This window comes from Pangasianodon hypophthalmus, chromosome 5 (genome assembly GCF_027358585.1).
Source record: "Pangasianodon hypophthalmus isolate fPanHyp1 chromosome 5, fPanHyp1.pri, whole genome shotgun sequence".
Classification (NCBI taxonomy): Eukaryota; Metazoa; Chordata; class Actinopteri; order Siluriformes; family Pangasiidae; genus Pangasianodon; species Pangasianodon hypophthalmus.
Window position 1 is genome coordinate 10100598 of NC_069714.1, and position 25555 is coordinate 10126152.

General features: G+C 39.0%; 1 protein-coding gene across 2 annotated transcripts in view; it reads left to right on the forward strand.

Annotated features, from left to right (window-relative positions):
- fgf14 (fibroblast growth factor 14) overlaps positions 1-25555 on the forward strand; it is a 123604-nt gene that overhangs the window by 93936 nt on the left and 4113 nt on the right. For both annotated transcript variants that reach the window (XM_026912522.3, XM_026912521.3), the window contains exon 4: positions 25083-25281. In XM_026912522.3, the coding sequence (XP_026768323.1) occupies positions 25083-25281 (199 nt within the window). The remainder of the gene's footprint in view (positions 1-25082; positions 25282-25555) is intronic.

The following is a 25555-nucleotide window of genomic DNA, read 5'->3' on the forward strand; positions in this document are numbered from 1 at the left end:
GTGACCCTGTAGAATAGAGTGCAGGATTCCTTTGAACACCTTTGCTTCAGCGCCAGCTCTTTTACCTGCAAGGGCATTAAGCATTGACGGAGAATTCAGTAATCTCCCAGTCGAATCTCCAGGTTTTGTTCAAGGCCACAAGGATTAACCCAGTGGAATAATAATCAAGGTTGTTTTCAAGATGGCTGCAGGTGTTTACATACACACCCATGCATACACATGCATACAGTGTATACAAATGATACACTACGATAAGGAACTGTAAGGAAATGCAGCCTCTCTTCCACAAAACAACACATCTATAGCCCACATTGTCGTTCAACCCAAGGAGTTTATAAGTGCAGCATGTTTATTTCCCCTGGTGCTTATGGAGTTGTGGTGTTATCTGCTTTATATGATGTTGTAGCTTACTGTTTTGAGTTCTCTGGTGATTCATGGATTGTCGGTCTTCTTCAAAGTGGCTCGTCCTCCTCTCTGGGGTGGCATTTGACTTGGCCGGCTTTATCTCTCCCTACACTTGTTAATGCTAGCTTTTATGAGTTTTAAATTGACTCTTTACATCAATAGGTTGGCAGTATAGAACTATGCTGTTCAAGAAATCCATTGTTTGCCATCCATACTAAATTAAATCTGTAGAGATTTTACTAGACGTTAAGTAAAAAAGCCTACTGAAAACAGCTGAGGCTGTAGTGAAGTATGCATACATGTTTGGGCTGATAAACTTGGGCTGAAAAAACATTATCAAGAAGCAGAATTATCATAAAAAGCACAGCTTTATCTTTCCATAGTGCTGCATGATTTGATTATTTGTGGTGGCTGATTCCCTGTTTTTTATTTATTTAATTTTTTTGCTGGTTTTGGAAGAACAGCTTTTTCCATGGTGACGCCTGTTTTTCTGAGATGGCAGACTGGACCCAACTCATGGGTTAAAATGTTAAATTAAATTCTGCTTATCTAAATGAACCAGGTTTAATAAGCTTGCACTATTTGGCATGTATGCTATGGGTGCCATTCTCCATAGAAATCTATTTAAAATACCATACTACAAAAATGTACAGTACGCACAATTGTCAGAAAGGATCTGTTAAGATGTCTGCATCCCAAGTCTAATGGATATAAACCTAATCAAAGTTTTAATGGTTCATTAAAGCAAAAAAGCAAAAAAAAAAAAAAAAAGACTTGCCCAGGTGTAGTTTTGTACAGTTGACTGTAGTTTTGGCTTTGACTATTTTGAAATAATTTCAGAATAATAATTTAGCTGCTTTCTTTACCATCTACCTTGCTGTTTTTTCCACTGTCGACTGGTTGGTAGCTCGCCACAGCAAATTTTTCATAAACATGTTACTATTTACTATAATGCTAGTAGGGAATAGCATATTGTATTCATATTAGGAGTGCAAATAGTGGACACTATGAATTCTAAGCTTGGCTATTTTGCTTTTTCAGTCAAGTTCTCCATGTGATGCAGCTATTAATATATACTAGTTTTTTTTTTGACTATAGGCCCTCTACTGTGAAAATCTACAGATGTGCACAATCCACATAAGGTTAGGTAAAATATGCACCCATGCAGGGCAACACATCACATTTAATTGTCATACAACGAGAGAAAAAACTCACATATGATCCTTTTTCACACATTTACAAAGCTTTTAAGAATTGGTGTGTGCTAGAGCTCACAAAAGTAGGCACTCTTTGTTTACTGCACCTAATGAGAGGACTGGGTTTGTGTGTCGCACTGCAGCTTATCAAGGTCAGGTGATGTAGCTGAGATCTTGGCTGTTGAGTTCAATTTATGCTTTGTTTCAGCGAACACAGAGACACTTAACTCTTCTTCTCAAAAATAAGTGCTATAAAATGGTGCATTTTACAATGTAATGTAATCAATGTAAAGCCCATTGTACAATGGCCGTGCATTGAGTGTGGAGCATTTATTTCTGTGTTGTCCTGTTTTGTAAATATGAAACAGTTACAGTTGTATATAATCAGTTTATAAATCCAATGAGATTTTTACCTTTGTGCTCCATGGTGGTATGATCTCTGACTTTCATTAAGTTTGGATTTATCTCCTAGGCTAATGAAAGGTATATTAGGTATAGGTATATAGGCATAAATATTTCATAAGTCAACTACAGGTATAAATATTTCATAAGTCAAATGGCATCTGCGTGGAACTCCATAATGATGGTTGATAGAAATCCCATGTGACCCTATGTCAAGTGATCTCACTCATCCCCAGTGTGGCAGCTCCAGCTCCAGATGTTTATTAAACTAGCACATATTATTTTATGTCGTCTAGACAGGCTAAATGGCTAAAGAGGATAAAGTGCCCTAATTCCCACATACCAACACAGTGCAAAAGAGTGCACAGTAATTGGCTCCATACTGACAAGCAAATATTCAGTTCAGTGATGGTTAAATGCGAAAGAGAATCTAGGGGAGAAAGTTGTTGTGTTTTCTTGGACTTGCAGTTTCTGGCTGTAGGATTGCTAGGAACCAAACTCTTGCCCAATCTTGGCGCTAGTCCTCACCTCCAACTGTTGGTACCGAGAGCGGTGCATTTTTTATTTTTTATTTTTTGCAACAGATCGTTTGAACAGCCTCCAAGAAATCTTCTCATGATTTGAAGATAGCTAATAAAAAAATCCACACTCTTGGCTCTACATAGAAAGGGAAGAAGCGGAAGGTGCATGAAAGGTGACACTATCTTTCTATAGTCTGATACCATAATCTAACAGATGGCTGGCTATGAATGTGTTTTTCTGGTGTTGATTGTGCTAATATTCACTTATCCAAAATCAGCCTACGCTTATTCATCATTGAGATCCTACCAAAATCCCTCCTACTGCAGAGTGAAGGCTGCAATGGAAACTCATTTTAAAGTATCAAATACTGAAATGTTCTTTATATACGCTTAGCCTTGCAAGCCAGACTGCTAGTTATCACTAAATGTAGCCTAGAACTACCTCTTAACAGGAAGAAGGCTTTTTACTGACATTGGAAATGACCAACCACAGATATTTCCTTTAGCCTGTCAGCAAATAAGTGAGGTTATAAGTTAATAAGTTTGCTCACTGTTTATACGAAACTTTCGAAGATGGGATACTTTTCAATCCACCAAAATATCTTTCTCTCACGCTGTTTAAGTGTGTTCTCCCATCAGAAACCTTGTAAGTATTTAAGCACTAAATCAGAAAGACTTATAGGCCCTTAACCCTAATATGCAATGATAATAGACTTCACATGAAATCTCTTAACTGTTTATATTTCTAGAAGGAAAGAACACCAAAAAACACAGGCACTTAACAACTGGTACTCACATTGGGCCTCATTTTTCAATCTTATAGTAAATGTGTAAATGTGAATGTGTACATCTTTTGTGTAAATGTTTGCGTAAGTCAAATCGAACTAAGATTTTCCGCTGGATTGTACACAAGTTTCGGGAAGGCTGACTTTCCTTGTACTCGCAAGTAGTGACGTTCACAAAACTTCATAAAGGTTCAAGTGTACAGACAGCTGGGAGAATGAATTAACAATGCGTCCAAAGTCAGAAGAAGAATTTATTTTGACTCACGTCTGTGTCAATAAAAACATTTAATAATATATAAATAATATATAATATTAATAATAATAAGTGAGAGCTAAATATTCCATCAGCTGAGGCATTTGTTTATGGCTTACGGCTATGCGCAGGCAGACCGGCTCATCCTCAAATTATAAGACGTATTTATACAAATAAAAGTAGTTTTATTTGTCTTCATTTATGGGGCTACATTTGCTCGCTTCATTGATTTTTTTCGTATTCTTTAATGCCAATAGTTTTCACACAGTTTTGTTGATGGTATTCTTAGTCCCTGTCCTAGTGAACTAGCATGAGGATGTGTTTTTCACAGAAACTCTAAAGCACTTCTATAAGTCGCTCTGGATAAGGGTGTCTGCTAAATGCTGTAAACATACTTAAAATAAGCTATTTAACCTCAACATTATATTCCATATATAAAAGTGCAGTAATCCATGGAAATTATATGATATGAAATCGATCGAGTCGAGGTTTACGTTAATTAGAGTTCTTGTGCGTAAATTTACACACACTTAGGAGCACAAGTAGAATATAAATGCTTTTATGAATTTATGGGATTTTCATGAATACCAAATTTCTTGTGTAAACGCTTGTACAAATGATTTACGAATAAATCTGTTCATATGCAGCTTGATAAATAAGGTCCATTGTCTTTTAAAGAATAGATATTACTGTTTATTAGTTCCCATCCACCATCATTTTCCACATAATTATTCAGTTATATAGAAGAGCAGACCTGACATTTTAGATAAGCGTCATTAGCTCAAAAAGCTCCCTAATGTAAAGCCCCTGTCACCATGTACTGTACTTATGAGAACCGCTGGGAGAACTGCTTTATGCATTAATGAACAGCAAGGTCAAAGTGCCTCGTCAGGTCTGGCTTAGCAAATGGAAAAGGAAGACAAGGCATCTATAAATAGGCTTGTTCTTTGCAGCTATGTCATGGCACAATTAATGTTGGCCTTGTTTTGTTCTCAACCATTAGCCTTGAACACAAGCTAAATAATATGAAGTGTTTATCATGATGAATGTTATTACATTGTTTTGTCAATTTCTTCACACAGCCAAGACACGTTTATTATTAACCAAAAATGGCTGTTGCATTGACCTGTCCATGGCTAGTGCAGTCATGCTGTCCAGGGGAACAGGATCTGGTCAATCCACATACATTTCCAAATTATTTTAATGGAACTCTGTAGTAAAATTTGATCCTGATGCCCTTTAAACTAGCCAAGTGACTGCATAAAGACACAGGAACCATGCTTGGCAGAGGGACATGCAGGGAAAGCCCTATGGCAAAATAAATAACCCCACCAGTGAGACAGCTGATAAAGTGTGCCTGCGCCAGTGTGGATAGCAGAAGGTCTTGGTTTGAAATATATAGCAAAAAACAAGGTCAGGTTTGCTAATGGAAGCAAAAGTAATTTTCCTGTCTGACGACATCCAAATGGAATTCTCTGTGCAGTCCCTGGCCAGTGCATTACTTTGCAATCTGGTTTGTCATTTCAGTCTAGTTTGGGCATGTTTTACATTTACATGAATGCTTTTTCACTGTTTACAACTATGTAGTGTGTGTGTGTGTGTGTGTGTGCAAATACAAGCTGTGACACCACTACTATGTGGGTTGGAACGCACATCAGAAATGATTGTTTTTAGAGAAAGCAGATCCCATGGTGGCGCATATACTGTGCATTGCAATATAGCCCAGCTACATAGCTGACACTATGTCAAAGCAATTTATGTAGTTTTACCTCCTATTTGGTCAACAAGTCCATATCTATTTATTTCTCCTCTTTCACAATTCATGTTTTTAAGTTAGGAAGTCCATGACCAGGATCTTTATGAGCGAATGTTTTACAAGTCTGCACAACACTGAGTACAATATAAAATCCTTTATGTGCCAGGAGAGAGCGATCAACTTCCCACTTTAAACAAATAGACACTGTGGACGATGAGGCATTTATAATCGCTTACAAACATTTGTGAACATTTTGGTTGCTGCATGGCTCATCAACTTTATGCATTTCCCAGCATGTCGTCTATAGGGCTTTAGGACTTTTCTGGAAAAAGTCAGCTCCATGAAATGGCTTTGCCCGGTCACATCGGATAGCAGGATCTTCCTAAGAATTAGGTAGTGTGGATTTGTCTGTGTGTTCAGTGAGCAAAAGATGTTTTGCTGGAAAGGTTTAGGGCAAATAACACAAGTGAAGTGTCTCCGGATCAATGAATTATGCTTTACCTGACTGACCAGAAAGCAGAGGAGTGGAAAGAGCAGGGTATTGATTAGCAGGAGAGGGTGTACACCTGATTCTTCTGGCGAGAAAGCCATAGCAGCGTCATGAGATCGACAAGCAGCTTAAGACTAATACCTCCTCTCAGGCAAGAACGTCCTCCAGTGCATGCTAATGCTAAGTCTGAGTCTGATTAGGTGATGAAACAAAGAGATTCAGAGGAAACAGCTTTAGGAAGGAACTTATAAGCCCTAGTACTGAGTAATTATAGCTCTTATAGGCTCATGATGCCAAGTTAAAGGCAGATTCCAGGATTGTTAGTTTGGGATAATTCAAATGCCCGACTCCTATGTGTAAATAGAGCCAGAATACCACGTTAAAAATTCTCAGGCAGTTTGGTATAGAAATAGCACCCAGTTTCACCCACACATCTCCACTTGCAGAGGCTTTAGCGAGTGTGTGGGCTGACATATGTCTGGACTGTTCCCACACATGCCATGGGTGTACTCGTTCACCCTGGTGCGATGGATTTATCGTTATCGGTGCTGCAGTTACGCATTGATTATCCCACCCAATGTCCTATGACTACTTTTTAATGAACTGCGTCCTTATTTTCATAGAGCACGACCAATCAGCTCCAAAAGCGTCCACGTTGGCAAACACCCCATTGACTTGTTGTCAGTGTGTAAACATCAGTGCCTGTTAGCTGTGTGATTGTTTTACTGTTTGCTTCAGACACCTCTGGGGTGGTGGGGATTGTAACATCTGTGCCTTAGTGTTCTGTGTGTGCAACCGACACAAAAATAATATAAGCAATGAATAATTGGATGTAATTTGTTTTGCTGTCACGATTAGTAAAGTAGCTTGAGTGCTGTATGTGATTCAGGAGAAGACTAGAATTTCAAACATGTCAATTAGTTAGCATGTGACTTGAATGACAACTTTTACTGCAAATGTATTTAGTAATATTTAGTTATTGATCATTTAGCTAGTTCTTTCACCCATATTGATCTTTAGATTCTAAATGGAGCAGTTCTGCTGTAGGTGTCCTCGTCAAGGGCACTATCATCTGTTATCAAACCAATGACCTCTTGGTTCCTAGCCAAGTTCATTGAATCTTTTGGGTTGCTATCTCAAGGATAGTAAGTCCTGCTGCTCATCAGAGTCCTGCAGTACTGGGAAATCCAGTGGTTAGATGTTAGATGTTACAATCCTGTACATTATATAAACCTAAACATTATAATCCTATACATTAACTTTCTGATGCTTCGCTGTTCTAAAACCCCAGGACACACTGCACACAATGGCTATTGTTTAAACTTGAATAGACTCCCTGACCGCATTGACACCTCTGTCTTGTATCTGGATTAAATACTCATAAGATTTTAACCACCGATATTTGCACTTGTAGCCAAGTGCATTGCCAGTTGGCTGGACAAAAAATCAGTTCAATGTGCAAATCAGCTTATTATAAAAAGACCAACTTTCAGATTTGCTCAAAGCTTTCAGTTGTTTTGTGAGCAAAAAATCTTATCGTGACGTTTTTAATCACTAACATTTTTTTAACAGCTCTGACATCTTCACTGACTGAGTGTGTGTATCTCCTATTGGGATGGGTTTTGGTTGTCAGATCTTAATCCTGGTCTATACTTGATGCATGACTTTGGGTGCATGTGCAGAAGCAGTGGCAATGCAAGCGGCATTGTTCACATACTCGCTTGTGTTCTTTCTGTACATCGAGTGGGTTAAAAGCACCATCCTTTAGATGGCACGTCAGAGCCAAAACATCCCTGTCCATCACGTTTCCAAGTTGAACTGTAAAACGTTTAGCAATTTCATGATGTTCATGATGTTCATGATCAGATGTTAAACACACTGATGAACTCTGCTAAAACTTTTCATCATCATTTCAACTCAAATCGAAAAACCTTATACTTAAAATACTCGAACGTATTTACTAATATGGAAGATCCAGAAGACTGGCAAGCAAGACAGACCTTTGAAGACTCCATGAGAGGTTTTTCAAATTCAAACACTAACTTAAACAGGAAAACTGTTTAGTGTTAATTAGTACTCAATAACTTTCTAGAATAGTACATAAGTATGCAATTTGAGACACAACATTAGTTTGTTTAGCCAGTCACATGGTGCTGTATTGCCCCCACTATTTCTGTGCCACATGGATACATTAATTTCTGAGGACATGCACAAGTGTCGCTCCAAAGGACCACAGCATAAACGCGAGAACTGTCTTGTATATGAGTGCACATTTACTTGTCCGTCACATTCACATGTGCTTTTCGAACATCCCATTCCAGATTTATTCCCTCCTTTGTAGTTATAATCACCTCCACTCTGGGAAGGTTTTCCACTAGACTTTTGAACGTGGCTATGGGTATTTTTGCACGTCCAGCCACAAGAGCATTAGTGAGGTCGGGCACTGATATCAGGCGAGGAGGCCTGGGACACAGTCAGTGTTCCAATTCATCTCAGAGGTATTCAGGGTTCAGTCAACCTTGTAAAACCATGTCTGCATGGAGCGTGCTTTGTGCACAGGGGTATTGTCATGCTGGAACAGGTTTGGGCCTCTTAGTTCCAGTGAAGGGAAATTGTAAATTACAAAGACATCCTATACAATTGTGTGCTTCCAACTTTGTGACAACAGTTTGGGGAAGAACCACATATAGGTGTGATGGTCAGGTGTCCACATACTTTTGGCCATATAATCCAGGCTGTATAATCCAGGCTTTAGAGAGTCAGATGCCTTTATATAGGTATTACATGGCTAAAATGAGCCTTGGACCACCTCCTGAATTGGCTTGATTTGGATTGGATTTGAATCTGTTGCATTTTCTCTTTCATTTTTATGTGTAAAATCTCCATCCACGTATAAACCTCGATACTCGAGACAAATGATGAATGATTTAGATCTCTAATGAGCAAGCCAGAGGTGGCAGTGACAAGGAAAAACTCCCCGAGACAACATGAGGAAGAAACCTTGAGATGAACCAGACCAGGAACCCAACTTCTTCAGGCTGACATTGGATAGTGTGAATATAAATCATTACAGTATACAGTTGTAGAAGAGTAAAAATAAACAGCAGTAAGTGTGTTAAAAGAATGTTCAGTGTGAGTATATTGTGTATTCTTATGATTTATCCATGTGGTACTATAAAACTGTTTTCTCACAGTGGGCTTTTTAACACTGTTTCATCATCTTAAGTAGAGTTGTTACATGGAAAATAGTTAGCTAACAAGCCAAGCAAAGCCGTAAAACAGGAACAATGACCGCAGCACAGTGTGATAAGATGTAATTAGCCGAATCTTGTTCGGACATTCTGAAGACACCAATTTTGTGTACGGGCTTATTAACTGTCTTCAGGATTTGGTGGATCTATAATTAGCTGAGCATCTGTTTTTTTCCCCCCATGACAGAGCTTTGATGGTAAGTAGGCGATGTGTACGGTAAATTGCGCATTTATAAAGCCCACGCTCTGTTTTATAGAATCGTATAATGTGACCTTTTTGTCACTTTCCTTATTTACTCAGTGTCTTGGCAAACAAAAAGCACCAAACAGCCTATTTTGGTTAGTAAGGAGATAAGCAGTGTCATGTTGCTGTCAAGTGAACATTAGCTGTAGTAATTGCATTAAAAACACACAGGCATGAGAAATGTTGTTCAAGAATTATGATGTGTTTGTCAAAACAGTGGAACATTTATAGTAATAATCTCTCCGTCTTTTCAAAAGAAAGTCTGCTGCTAATATTTTCTTGCTCATTTCTTTCATCATATTTATGAAGCCTGTTTTTGAAACCCAATCTGTTTGGCTACTTGGCTTTTTCCACATTCCCGATCCCACTTCACTGTTTGGGCTATGTGATATAAAAAGTTAATGAATACACTTGTCACAAGCTGGATGTCTGCTTTGCTTTCTGTGTCAGACTCCTGGTTGGAGTTGCGACATGAGCAGAGAAGACAAATACATTCTCACTGACCTCGTCTATAGCAGTGGCATTGTGGAGAGTGGGGGGGGACAAGATGAAGACCTCTCAGAAAACGATTCTGCTTCATCCTCACAGCACACACAGCGCAAATCAAACCCTCCGCAACAGCCCATCCTTCATTCTGTTTTCCTGAAACACAAGCTTCAGTTTTATCAGCCTCTGCCGCTGCACTGTGGGGAATCAATAGGGAATGCTCTTATTGAAAGGTTGTGAATAATGGGAATTCATTCGTTTTAATTCAAGCTAAGCCGCCATCGTACCATCCTCCACTTTATTTATCCTTCCTCCCTATAGAGCAGCTGGTACATCTACATTTTAGCTCTGACTTCTGTTGTCCTCCATTACTGCTCTTGAAATAAATTTGTGTAAATAATTTTAGTGGGTGTAGCAGGAAAATAGACTGTGGAAGCATAATGTTCATAAAGAGGGGAAAATGCTGCATTTATTCAAGACTGTCACCCATTTGCGATCTGCTTATCTTTGCTGGAATGCCATGTAACGCAAAGAGCGGTAGAGAATGTTAACAACCCAGAAGAGTCTTAACACAACACAAAGTCTTTTAAGATTTCACACTGTGCAAGATAATCCCAATAAAATCTTAGCCAAATTCTATAAAAGCCTTGCCATGTCAGATTATATGATGAAGATCCTCTGACGATAGACCTGTGATAATAGAAAATTATATTTATATTATATTAATAAGTTATATGAAAATATGATGATCTTCTGCATAGATCATCGCTCAGGCTTGTGCAGAAAACTGATTTGCATAAACACAAACAAGCTCTTGGTATAAAAGTAATATAATGATATTAATAGCATGTTATGCCTAGAGGAAAGACACATTTTAAGAGGCATAAAAGAGGCGTTTGGAGCCATTTGTGGCTGGGTAAAAGAGGACAAAATGAAATGTCCAATCTTTAAAGTAGTAATTTTTCTGTCCATTAACATGTGTGGTAGCTTTGCAACTTACTGTACAAGGGGACAGGCATGTAGGCTGGTAAGCTTATATTAATTAATGTGAGCAAGTCTATACTGTAAATGATTGCTTGCTCAAACAGATCATTTGTAGCTGTCTCATTGGTGTTTGCTTAATCCTATGCCATCCTCCTGTTGGTGGCTTTTAGAAAAGCTTCGTAGTAGCACACTCTGAGAATTGAATAAAATAGCTCTCTTACTGCCAGAACGTTTTCGTTCGCTGTCTTTGGTTACACTGGCATTAAATTGGCGAGCACGGAGCATTAAGTATTCCAAAACTGCTGGTCTCAACTCCAAAGAATTCTCTTATGATGTGTGATTTTTGTCTAGTGTAAATCCTGCTTAACACAAATACAGATTTCCAGTCGCACAGACTCACACACCCGTGTGCAAAGAGCAAAACAACATCTGTTGGTGTAACAGAGAGAGATCTGGAGAGGTCAAGCTGCCAGACCAGGGAATAAGCCGCCAGGCCAGGGGGGTCCTGATTCCAAAAACCAAGGTTACGTTGTTGTAGCTCCCATATATAAAAGCAGACGACAGTTTAATCACATTATGGTTAAAGCGGGTCAGAGTTATCAGCAGCTAATGTAGAACACAAACACACTGCTGTCATCTAGAGGCACTCAAAATGCTGATCTCTGCTTTACTTTGCCCAAAAACTGGGGCTGTTCTGTTGCCATGGTTTTGTTTTGACCGAATAGCAAAATTTCACTACAGCTGTTTTTTTTTTTTTTTTTTTTTTTTGCAGGTGCATATCCTGTTTGTCTTTAAAGTGTTGCTTCTTAAATGTCAAATACAGTCTGTGCTTGAATCATGGTCACTTTTTCCCCATTCTAATTTTTGATGTAAACATTAACTGAAGCTCTTGACTTGTAGTCACTGACCACTTTGATAGGAACACCTGCACTCCTGCTTATTTATGCAGTTATCCATCAGCCAATCATGTGCCAGCATCGCAGTGCATAAAATACAGGTCGAGAGCTTCAGGTAATGTTCACATCAAAAATCAGAATGGGGAAAATGTGTAACTTTGACCATGGCATGGATGTCATCTGGGTTGAGTATTAGAGGAACTGCTGATCTTCTGAGATTTTGACACACAAAAGTGTCTAGAGTTTATAGAGAATGGTGCTAAAAACAAAAAACATCCAGTGAGCATCAGTTCTGTGGGTGAAAACGTCCTCATGATGAGAGAGGTCAGAGGCACTGGTTTGAGCAGACAGGAAGTCTACAGTTACTCAAAAAACCACTCTTTACAACAGTAGTGAGCAGAAAAGCATCTCAGAAAACAGAACATGTGGAGCCTTAAGGCACATCTTGGTTCTCTTCTGTCAGCCAAGAACAGGGATATGAGGCTACAGTGGACATAGGTTCACCCAAACTGGACAGTTGAAGATTGGAAAACAGCTCCAAATCTTTTTGCAATCATGACAGCATGTATGAATGGAGTCAGAAGTATGTTTTAGATACAGGGCCACATGATGGCATTTCAGCATGCAGCCTGGATGAGATGAAAAGTGAGATATGATATCAGCCGTAGTCATTTCTGAAAGGATTTGCTGTGTCTGAGGAAGCAGCGTATCTCTGAGACCGAGATGGCTGTGTGCAGAGACATGGAGCCCTCCATAGCTGAGCAGCAGCGTTGCCTGACCTGAATGCCGCGTTCCTGCCATGTTTCACGCACTCTGACAGATGGGGAGAAGCTTGAAACTGCTTGGGATTCCTCTGGCATCTTCTGTCTCTCCCACATACACCAGGCTTAAAACAAGCGGGTGTCAGAACTGTCAGAATTATTGTATGTTTTCTGTGAGAAAGAGAGAGATGTGTGTGGGCTATGAACCCTATTACTGAGGCCATAGTATCATCTGGATGAGTATGGCTAAAGAGTTATTTAGCAGTATATTTAGGCCTGCTTATATTTATATTCATATGAAATATGTTGTGCTACATATTTGATTTCCTTTTATATTTTCAGGGACAGTATCACAAAAAATCCTGTCTGGCATACCTACAGTTTCCTCAGTGATAAACAAGACCAGTTCCCCTCTTGTTTGATGGCAGTGCCAGTAAAAAATATGCACTAATAAGCAACTGAAACAAGCCTACATGCTGCTGAGTGCCAACAAAACAGCAGCTCTCTGAAGGGAGCCATAACTCGTGCATGTCACTCTTTCACACTTAACCATAGATCCCAATTAGGGCATATCACAGAGGGCTGTTTTTATAAAAGCAGGTTGAGGCTGGTGGTCAGACTGCGCTGCCTGCACCTCAACACTTTTTGATTTAAGGGGCATCATTAATCTGAGCACCTGAAACAGCTGGAGCTGCAGTCTGGTTTGTATTGCTCGGTTGGTCACGGCACACACTCTGCTGTCCTCAGTCTGCTCCGATAGGCTGTGTATGTGGGAAGGTCAAACTTGTTCTGTGATGCTAATTTGTTATCAGTTCTTGGTTATATAATAGCACTGTGGCAATTGATGGTACAGCACAGCTTGGCAAATTAGACGACATTGTTGCTATTACCCACGCTGAATTTGGTTATCCTTCCTGCCCAGGTACCATGTGAAATGAGCCAGGACATGTGGATTTACCTAAAAATAGTGCAGACCATCGAATGATCAAATTCAATAAGAAAAACGTAGAAGTCACGTCTCTACTGCTTCTTCAGTAGGCAAGAGTTGTGACTGTCTGCCAAAGTTTCCTGCTCTTTCTCAATCCTTTTTTCCAGTGGATTTCAGAGGCAACATCACAATTTTCAACAGTAATTTAATGTTTCAGATATTTCCTGTCACCATTTAACTTAATCCAATATTTCTTCCCTGCAATCCAAGTAAATGTTTTCAACTTCTAAGGCAAATCCCAAGTGGCTTCCTATTCACTTTGTTTACACTCTGCATAGGATATATATAACATAATGGTGCCATCATGCATAGTAGTGAAAGACATTTCAGATTCAGACACTCTGCTGATTCATTCATTCATTTATTTATTTTTAGTAAATGCTTTATCCAGGTCAGTGCTATCTCGTGAACACTGGGTGCTAGGTGGTAATACACACAGGATAGGAAGGTAGTTCATCGAAGGGCACCATGCACACACATATTAGTCAATCCACATTAGATGTTTAGTAGTATTTTTACTACTTTTGCTCTTCAAGTCACCACCTGATAATCTCCAGAGAAACTCCTCCTACTTTCACAGGAATTGTTGTATAATGCGAAACCAACACATGCACTCAAGTAGGCTATGGCTAGCCCTGGATTTGTATTTGTTGCTGAGCCATGCCAAGCTGCATTATTCATTGGAGAAGCACTATAAGTGTTAAAGTATTTTTGAGGAAAGCTGGTCCTAGATGAGAGGAAATTACTTACTGACCATAGAGGACTCCCAAGCCCTGGTCTATCATTTACTAATAGTCTAACATTCATGTCATATTTGGGCCTAAAATCATCCAATTTCTTCTTAAACTTGACAATTACTCACGTTCCCCCCCCCCCCACATGACACTTTAACTACACAGCTTTAAAGATCTTCAAGATATTCATTACATTAAGATCATTTCAGCCTAACAGTAACACAGTGAAGTAAAATAGTGGTGTTAATATATGAAATAATTAACATTGTGGCCATGTCACATTCCCACTGTCTCTTATTTGCACTCCCACTAAAGACAAGTGCAAACCTGTTGTGTAACTGAGGGATGAATAATTTGTAATATGACACATTCTAAACAAATACATCATAGATGTGTAATATATACACACTATAGCAGCTTGGACAGTGAATCAGAAAATGCAATACTGTGACAACCAATAAAAAAACAGACTTAATATTTCAGGTTCAAGTTTCTTTGATGTGTTAAAATCTTGACTGATTAAAAAATAGTTCATGATGATCATATGATTTTCAGTTAAAGATTGATTCTAAAGTTTTAGTTTGTGAATTGTGTTCTAATGTAGGGTCATATTACTATTTTCATTAATGATTGCATCTGTCAAGTTTAAGATCTTGATTTTTGTGCTCCAAAATGGGTTCTGTGATGCAAAGTATAATAATAATAATATTAATAATAATAATGACCTTACACACTGAATTGTATGTGTTCTGGCATCCGTTAAACAAATAAAAGACATTTATTTTGATATGTAAAGGTCTTAGCAGTCATCAGAATGATCTCTAAGCATGTGGAGAGGTTTCTGTATGTCTGTTTCCTTTAACATTTTTGATATTTTTTGTACATTTTTTTAATGTAAGATTAAGATGAAGATATATGATGATATGTGATATGACAATATTTTGTATATCATATAATATATATTATATATGATGATATACAGTATTATATAATTTATAATTTGTTTTGGAATATTCAAAAGAGATTATTTGTAGCCAAACAAATTAGTTATTGGGAAGCCCTTCTTGATATTTTTGGGCAGTTACACTGTGTCTTAAATGCTTCTGGGGTGTGGTTGTTGATACTTTTCTGTTGTACATGTGCATCAGATTGAATTAATGGGATCCTATGGCTACGGGCTCAAACTAGCTTTTCAGACAAACACTTTATCCCACTGTAGGTCACACAGTAAACCCCTACTTAAGGTTAATGCATGCTTTAACTACACGGAATCACATGGATATAATCTCCACATCACCAAATGGCTTTTAGCTTACTTTGATAAGGTCAGATTAAAAGCCCTGACAACATTGCATTTGCCATCAGGATGAAACCAGTTCCTTTATATTTTTCTTGTCAGTTTAATCCATGCCACAATGTGGACTCGTACTCTACCACGGCCCACGCAAGCCTTTATATTTCAGAGTTTGTACAGGACTGCAGCATGCCATACTGACTGTGCTTGAGTAATTTGTGGCATTGGAAGTGTGGGTCACTTTCAGGCCTCCTGCTTCTGCCAAACATGTAGAGATGAAATGTGTCCTTTTGGGTTATTCGACAACTCTCTGAGCTGTGTGCTGGATCACTGGCAGGGTGCAGTGGCCTCAGCAAAAGCGCAAACCAACAAAGAATGATGAGACTTTCTGTCAAATCCAGTGCTTGGAGATCAGCCAAGTCAGTCAGAATCCTCCATTACTGCCAAAAGTGCCGTGATCCCGCTGTGACATTTAGCGGAGTATTTTAAACATATTTGTGATATAAATGATGGCTTGTGACAATAAAACTACATACTTTTCTTATTACATGCTTTTACTGTTAGTTAATATTACTTAGCCCTAATGTAAATCAGTGGTACATAACTGGGTAATCTACAGTATGTAGTAATTATGTTAATTAAATAATTTATGGATAAAAGAATGGTAAACAGTGGCTACACGCACTTTATACCCATAATACTATGTCGTGACGGCATGAAAGTATATTTTGTTGCAAAATACATTTAATGGTGTAAGCATTGATATTGTACATTCAGATTTGTGTTGGAGTTTACTTTTGGTCATATGGTTGCGAGTGTAATAACTTGGATAGTTTAATTCCAGTGAAAGTCTCCAGTTTATCACAGCTACAACATCTCTACATGATCACATCTCTAAATGATCACATTTGTATGGTTATAACTGATACTTCAAAATTAAAATATATTAAGAAAACTTCTAAATCTAAAGGCAGAACTTTCCTTCAAACTATATTTTAGAGTTTGTATGCAGCTCGTCTTAAAGATATTATTTCAGATAATGGAACTAATTTCTATTGTTTTCAGATCTTTTTTCAGAATTTTTCCTTGACATTGTGCATTATTATAGTAATATTCTTGGGAAATTTGTTTAATATAGCGCATTTAATTGAACACACTCTACACACACTCTGATACAGACCATGCGTGTAACATGGAAGGTGACTCATCAGGGTTTCAGATATGTTTTTAGTCTTCTAATCCCTACATTTCCTGTTTGCCATATTTTTAAAAAGTTCATTCCATGATATTGCCTGAGATCCCAACAGAAACCAATCTCATCCATTCCCATGTGGTTGTCTAAGCCATGACTCTCTCAGGTTGTCATCTGGAACAGTGTGTGTACTGTGATTGCTGCAGCCGGCTGACCTTCCAGAGCGGCGTTTGTCAGCTTGTTATAGAAAAGGCCAAGCTCTCTTGGTCTCTCGGTAATACCTAGTGGATTGTTTAGAGCCAGCCCTTTTGCCACCAGGCTGGCCTCAATTTAAAGATCTGCTGCTGTTTTGTGGCCAGTGCTGGATCATGAGCACTTCATCTTTCCGTGTGGAGTTTTGAGCTGGAAGTGTGCTACCTCTACTTTCAATTAATGCAATTAATTCATGTAATATAAGCTACATACTAGACAGAAAGGGTGTGACATTGATAACTCACAAGACACCAGTATTCAGTATGGATTAATCATATGGATTAATCGATACTTGTTTTAGCTTTGACATTGGCATTTTGTTAATAATAGGGCAGCATGGTGATGCAGCAGGTAACATTACCACTTCACAGGTCCGAGGTTCCCAGTTCAAAGCCTGGGTTACTGTCTGTCCGGAGATTTGCATGTACTCCCAGTGTCCACATGGGTTTGCTCTGGGTTCTCCGGTTTACTCCCACCTTCCAAAAAACATTCTGGTAGAGGGATCACTAAACTATCCATAGGTGTGAGGATGTATGTACATAGTGCCCTGTATTGGACAGGCATCCCATTCAGATCCAGTGTTCCTGGGATAAGATCCGGATCCACCGTTACCCTGACCAGGATAAAGCGATTACTGAAGATGAGTGAATGAATATTGTTAATCAGAAAAACTCAATTTTAAACGAAGGTTATAGTCATTTGAATGTTTTATAACACTGGAAATGGAGACATTTGGTTACATAACTTTGCGAACAACTGAACTTAACAAAAAACAACCGGAAAAATGCCTTATAGCGTAACCTCCACTCACCCCAGTTCTGCTCTCTCCTCTGAACCCACGTCACACTGGAAGTGCGATTGCATGCTTTCTGTCTATCTGAATACACAAGAGAGATGGACCAGTTCTGTTTAAAGAGCATTTAAGTGTCCAGAGATTTAACCTTTTCACACAGCCCATGTTTAAAAAAAAAAAAGTCTATGCACAGGGTGTCTTCCCTCTGGGAGGCTTTAGTGAGAGCTTGAAGTGTTTCAGCTCAGCCTGCTCTTTAAAAGCTAAAGTGCTCTCAAATGGCAGTCTGTCTACACAACTACACAACAGTGTGTGAAACAGACAGAGGCAAGAAAGATTAAGATAGACGATAAAGATATCAAGATGCACATAATGTCTAGCTGGACTGTCATGGAAAATGGCCCTGCATTTAATTTAATTTAATTATCAGTCACTGTATCTGGCTGATTGAATTGAATTCAGCTTCAAACATAAACTTAGACCAGTACACAAAGTAATGAGAAATCAGTAACCTGTTTCATTTCTTTGAGCTTGGTGTAATATATTACAAAAAGCCATCTAATATTGATAAAAATATAAATTTTATGTCCTGTTGGCTTCTTTGTTGGATTATCCATCATCCAACAAACCATGAGCAATTTTGCCTAAACTTTTTTTTTTTTTTTTTTTTCAAGCATCCCAGAAAATGCCTTGAAATGTTACCCCTTAATGCTATGTTTTCCTGAGCCAACAACCAACTCACTGATTCTGCCTAGAGAAGCTCTCTGGGCTCAGCCCCAAGGTGACCCTCCCAACTGTCTGCTCACTATCTCTTCTGGAGCCCACACTCATAAAAACTTCCACATTCCTCTTGCATTTGACTTCAAAATCCACCATACAAACCCAAAGAAGCATGCAGTACGAAAAACCTTAGGGCTTTACATGAATTTGAATGGATTTGAATGAATTTACCTGCAAAATATCTTTCAAAAGTGACCAAATTCCACCTTAGATTTGATGTGTATGATCACATTTCATGCTTGTTAAAGACCCAATTCTTAATCCTGGATTTGCTGAAGTGTCTTCACCTGCTGCGCTACTTTCAATTACTTACAATTACTTATGTACTGCTGAGTTCTCCACTATAACACAACGTCCTCCCCGTCCTTCCCCAATGAGCCAGCCAATGAGAGCTGTGCCATTAGCATACAAAATTAACTTTCACAAAGATTTTAGTTTTAGTCACATTCAAATTCCCCAAAATGTTCTTGTTAGACTTCCAGGATGCATTGTAGGCTCATTAAACCTTTCATATGCCTACAACTGTGTCTGTAACATACAGCTAATCCTTTACAGTGACCTAGACACTTTTAATAATGTTACTTTAGTCAGCACATTAATTCAGTGATTTTGGTGGGATGTCAACAGTCATCCTACTTCTAGGTAGCTAGTTTTATATTAGCCTAACAACTAACAGTACAAAAAGCAGCTTTTTTTCCCAGTGACTAAAACATTTTGGCAAAAAATAACGTTGCTGAACATAGTTGAATTGGTTGCTAGTGTTACCAAAAAGTGTAGTAGTCTGGCAGCATTTCCAATGACGAAGATTTAACTTTAGCATACAGCTCAGAAGAGACAGATCTGGTGTCAGTCTATCAGGGTATGCAGTCACAGTGGCGCTCTCGTACCACCATCTCCAGCTACGTGTGCATGCTGCATATCTCAACACGTTTCAGTTCATTCTCTGTAAAATAATTCTCTGTAAAATTTCACCCTTGACTGATCAATTTTTTTTTACATTTTGACACTTCTATTTTAGGGGGCAGTCGTGGCCTAATGGATAGAGAGTCGGACTTGCAACCCGAAGGTGAACCTGAAGGTGAACCTGAAGGTTGTGGGTTCGAGTCTCGGGTCCGGCAGGGATTGTAGGTGGGGGGAGTGAATGACCAGCGCTCTCTCCCACCCTCAATACCACGACTGAGGTAAGACCCTTGAGCAAGGCACCGAACCCCCAACTGCTCCCCGGGCGCTGCAGCAAAAAAAGGATGCCCACTGCTCTGGGTGTGTGTTCACTACTGTGTGTGTACACTTGGATGGGTTAAATGCAGAGCACAAATTCCTAGTATGGGTCACCATACTTGGCTACAAGTCACTTCACTTTATATTTCGATTAATGTTGTGAATGGTGGTGACCATCGGTGATGGTCATCAGTTTGATGCCATTCTCTTTTCCACCACCACATCCAGCGGGGTCAGGATTTAACCCAGTGGCATAACTTGGCATTGCCCCCCCCCCCCCCAAAAAAAACCACAAACAGATACCAAAACTATTCACATTGCTGTGGTATCAATGGAACCCCATGTAATAACCCCCCAGATTGAACTGTACTGTTCTCACATAATTGACACCCATAAATCATCTCCTATATCCCAATTTGTGGAGGCTTCCTATATTAATATGGCATCCTTCATTCCAGTTATTAACTGTATTGTTTATTTTGCCCTTTTGTGGCTAAAAGATTCAGCTGACACTATCTACACTTGTGTCTTCTTCTCTGTACGAGGGAAGGAATGCAGCAAGCACAACTCAGCCTCCTGAACAATGACCTTTTTCCATGGATTAATAGGCTTTATACTGACAGCATTAATAAACAGTTTTGCTGGCTTTTGCATGCTTATGAGGGATCACTCTGCATGCTAATAGCACTTCCCCCCATCGCTCATCTACTTTCGTTCACTGGCAAACAAAAGCATGCGTTGGTTAAAGCCATGTTCAGTCTTTTCATTCCCTCTGCTTCTGTGTTTCATTTCTTCTTCATCTATGTCTCACTTCCAGCTGTCTTTCTATTTTATTTCCGCACTGTTTGGCTTTTTTTTTTGTTCTCCCTTTCCCTTACTGACCCAGAGCACCATTTCTCAACTCTGTTAGCCACAATCTTTTTTCCATACCCCTCTCATTCTATCTTAATCTCTCTCTGTGTATCTCTCTCTCTCTCTCTCTCTCTCTCTCATCTCCTCTCTCAGCAGGATGGGCTGATTATGTGTGTCTAAAGCAGGCTGTCCTATTCTGGCACTGGCCAAGGTCAATTATGGCCACACATTCAAAGTGGAGCGAATCTTTTGTGCGAAATCCACATATAGGAGGGTGGTGGGTTTGAGCCAAGAGGAAATGAACTGCCATTTCTCCTAAATATTTTGATTTTCACTTGCCTCTTTCTCCATACAATGTAGCTGCCATCTTTTTATTTTGTTCTTCAGTTACCTTTATTACACCATCATTGTGCATCACTGTAGAGTATGTAGCTGACCTGCACTGTGCCAAACTGACACACCTTCACAGCTCTTCTATTGAAATAATCACCATCCAGTAGCTGCTTAAATACATTCCAGTAATTATCTTGTCATGTTCTTTGGAGGGGCACACAGGCTTCCCCATCTTGCCATTGTTTCCCACAATGACTCTAGAAATAGAGACAATAGCTCCTACCTATGGATTTGAATGCATGAACAGTTCGTGTTCCTCTTCAAGAAAGAGGGAAAAAAAAATTCACTTGCCTTCCAGGACCCCTTGAGTGTTACCATGGTAACCCAGTGGAAACGTACGTGCTGTTTTAATAGTAGAAAATGAAGGGCTGTTAAAAGAGCATCAGTGGAAAGAGAAAGATGTTACGACTGCTTCTACCTAATAATGTTCCCACGGTGGAGCACAAGGTGAGGATAGCCCTGGCGCACGTCACCTGACTCATTTGTTGGCTACAGTGCAAAATCAAACAGAACCTCATAGTGAGCTGCTGGCATCAACTAGCCGATTCCTGCACCGCCACCTCTGGCAGCCATTCACACACTCAGTGGAGTGATGTGTAGGAGGTGTACACTTCTCTCAGGGAAGCAATACTGTTACCTGTGGACAGCATGTCTCTGCTCGGCTTGGTCTTGACTCGCTGTCTATCTGTCATTGTGTCACTTCAGTGAAATAAGATCATTTCCTTTCCAGATGTGCATCATTTTTAAGAAGGTGCAAATTGAATATTCTGTGGATTATATCTGAAATACTAAGTATATATGGTTTTTAATCACAAGATATGCCTTAGTGATATACTAGTTAGTAATTAAGATACTAAATAAGATAATGCAGTTGTCAGAGTTATATATGATCTGTTTTTGTGGATTTTTTTTCATTTTGTATGCCTGTGAACTATACTTCCTTAGGATTTAGAAAGACATGTTTTATGTTCTCTTTATAAAGTCAAAATCAGCATCAAAGATGCTTTGGCATTGGCTTCAAAACACTGCTTTGTGACTCAGCGTCCTCTATGTTATAATTTGTAATTGAAAAATAACTCACTCAAAGTCTGAAACATCAAAACCCTGCTGTCATTAGACTAAAACTGGGACAGACAATCACGTAACAGCAGCACGATGCATTTAATCATGCAGATACAGGTTAAGAGCTTTGGTTAATGTCCACATTAAACATCAGAATAGGAAAAATGTGATCTTGTTGACTTTGACCATGGTATGGATCTTGGTGTTGAATGAGCTGGTTTGAGTATGTCAGAAACTGCTGATCTTCTGGGATTTTACTAGAGTTTAAACAGAATGTTGCGAAAAACAAAAAACATCCAGTTAGCGGCAGTTTTATGGGCAGAAATGCCACATTGAAGAGATCGTAGGAGAATGGCAAGACTGGTTCAAGCTGACAGGAAGTCTACAGTTACTCAAATAACCACTCTTTACAATCGGGGGACACAGAAAAGCATCTCAGAATGCAGAACACATCAAACCTTGAGGTGGATGGTCTACAACAACAGAAGACCACATCGGGTTCCCCTCTTGTCAGCCAAGAACATGAATCTGAGTGGTTGAAGATTGGAAAAAGACCAGGTGATGTTTTTCAAATCTTCCAGTTTTGGTGAACCTGTGCTCAATGTAGCCTCAGTTTCCTGTTCTTGAATGAATATACAGTAGATATATTAGAATAAGTCAGTCACAGGTTTGAGCATAAAAATGGGACTTTGTCACGATCATCCTTTCAGTATTTGATATGTAAAACACTGTAATTAGTTTTAATTGCTGGCTCTGTGTCAGGTTGTGCCATGCTGAAAATCTGGTGCCATCGCATGATTTGGAAATGAGTGTTCAGTGTGCTCTATCCAAACGCATCTAACTAATTACTGTTACCAGCCAGCGAGCAATATGCCTCACCTGATGAGCTGAATCTTTAATTACCTTTTTGAAGTGACACAGGCAGCAATGGATTTCAAAGTGTTGCTTGAGTTGGGTTTCAGTGTTATTTTGTTATTTATGTCATTTTTACCATTTTTGATGGTTATGCTTAATTATGTTTTAATTCTTTCAAAAGGGTCCATGTCTTGCAGTGCATCAAAATGTCTCAAAGAGCTTTGGTTTTGGATGTAGTGATGAAATTGGAAATATGTTCCAGTCATTTTAAATGCACGGTAAATACTTTTGTTACAGCAGAACCCATAATGGCAGAAATGAAATATCCTCAGGTAATTCTATGGACATCTCAGATGTGCTAAGGGGAAACCTTGAGCCCATGTGCGTGGTGAGACGTTTAGAGAGGATCCTTCGTAAGATCAACACTGTGGCACAGCTTGTGTTGGAGGGCTACACACTCAGGAGGGTTTAAAACGGAGCTGAAAATGATACACATGCATTGTATCCTGCTGGAGGATGAACACAGTGCTAGTGCAGTCAATGAAGTCTCCCTTTAGTGTTTAATCAAGGGGACTGGAGAACCCTCCAAAGCACATCCGAGTTCAACTCCCTTACATAATGCAATTTCGTCCCATTCAGTCAGCCATCACATCTCCCCAACGTGCCACTTAGTCCCTGCCTCCTCTCCTCCTCTAAACTAAAGCTACTGGTTGTCTGAAGCTGACAGGAAACAATTTAACAAGTGGTAATAACTGAGAGCACTGTGGGATTGCCTGTGTTTGAAAAGAAGATAAAAATAACCAGGTGGAATTTAGCGAGTTCTGCAACATGCTTGTTAATGCAATGCTTTACAATAAAGGATTGCATAGAGAATTCTGTAAGGGTTTATCTAAAAAAAAGTGAGAATTGAAAGCAGGTGTTCATCTGTGTTTTACTGCCCTGTAAGAAGCTCAGCGCAAATTAAATATCAGCTCTGTCTTAACTGGCCAGTGATACAGCATTATCGCTTTAATACCTGCCTCAATTACAACAGATTGGTTTTGGCGCAGTGTGGATTTGCTTTACAACATTTATTGCATGTCAAGTCATGATGGATCTGGTGTTTAATCTAACAGGACTGTTATTACCTCTTATTATATAACAGCGTGGAATTTATTAGCATGTGTAAGTAAGCACACGCTTGTTTCAGTGCTGGCAACAAGCACAGTGCGTCCTGGATTTATGAAGTGGTAGAGTTATTGAACTGATAGATGGAGCCAACAAATTTTAATCAATGCAATAAATTGCGAGGTAATGCAATATACAAGACACACAGCATTCACCAGTGACACCGAATAAAGAGAGATAGTCCGGTATTGAAAATGAATGGCTTTATTAGCCATCTTTCATAGTTCCGCGGTGATCATGAAGAATGATAGCATTGTCGTTGTGTATGAAATTCTTTAAAACATCTTATTACATCTTTGCTCTAGTGATGGGGTGGAAATATAATATATCTAATAGGTAATATTATTTAGCATGCCTAGAGGAATGAAATATAACAATCACCTTGTTCAGCAGCAGCATGGCAATGCAAATACACTTTTCTGTGTTTTAAATTGTATTATAGACCATTTTAACCATTAGTAATATCTCAATCCATGCTGAAGATCTGTCATAGTAGTTAGAGGGTATCTGTTTTGAAATTAGGTGCAGTCTTTTATAGCTTGGTGACAAAGCTTATTCAGATGAAATTGTCTGTCAAATATGGAAACTACACATAGTGAAATACCCAACTGTCTTACACATCTGTTTGGTGAACCCTCATGCAGTTACACCATTGATTTATTTGAATCCTCTATATTTGGTTCATTTTATGGGACGTTCCAATGAGACAGATGGTTATGGTGCTGAACCCCAAGAAGTCTTTCATTCTTTGAGCTTTCTACATTAAGAATTAAACTTCGATGAATAGATTCAATTGTATTATTAAAAAGAAAATGAATTTAAAGCCCGTATCTATTATTAATACATGGTGATGGAAGAAAGATAAATCAGATAAATATCACGTTGTCTTTGCTTGGTTATGTCACCTGTTCAAACCAGGCATCATTGCTGTCCTTATTTATATTAGCTCAGTTTTATTGAAAATGAACTGCCTTCATGTAGCAAACAAATCACAGTTTCTTAGATCAACAGCAAACCTTAATGACCCTGTCCTCTCTCTTTCTCTTTTCTCTCTCTTTTCCTCTGTCTCTTACAGGAACTCTTTACAGCCGAATGCAAGTTCAAAGAGTCAGTGTTTGAGAACTACTATGTGATCTACTCGTCCATGTTGTACAGGCAGCAGGAGTCAGGGAGAGCCTGGTTTCTGGGTCTCAATAAAGAGGGCCAGGCAATGAAGGGCAACCGAGTGAAGAAAACCAAACCAGCTGCTCACTTCCTGCCCAAGCCATTAGAAGGTAATGAGTGCTTTGGGTCCGGGTTGGTGAACCCAGCTCCCCTCTGGTTTGCTTTGACTCTGCAGAATGATAATTAACCATAAAAAACCATATTAGTTGACAGTTTTCTAAACCAGGAGTTCTCAAACTTTCAGCAGATGGAGACCCCTTTAACCCTAAAGTTCCATGAACACATTGAGTACAGGTTTATTTTATCAACTGTTCAAATATCAGGCTCCACATTATTTAAATGTGTACAATAATATTTTGATATTTATTGGAGCCATAGAACGTT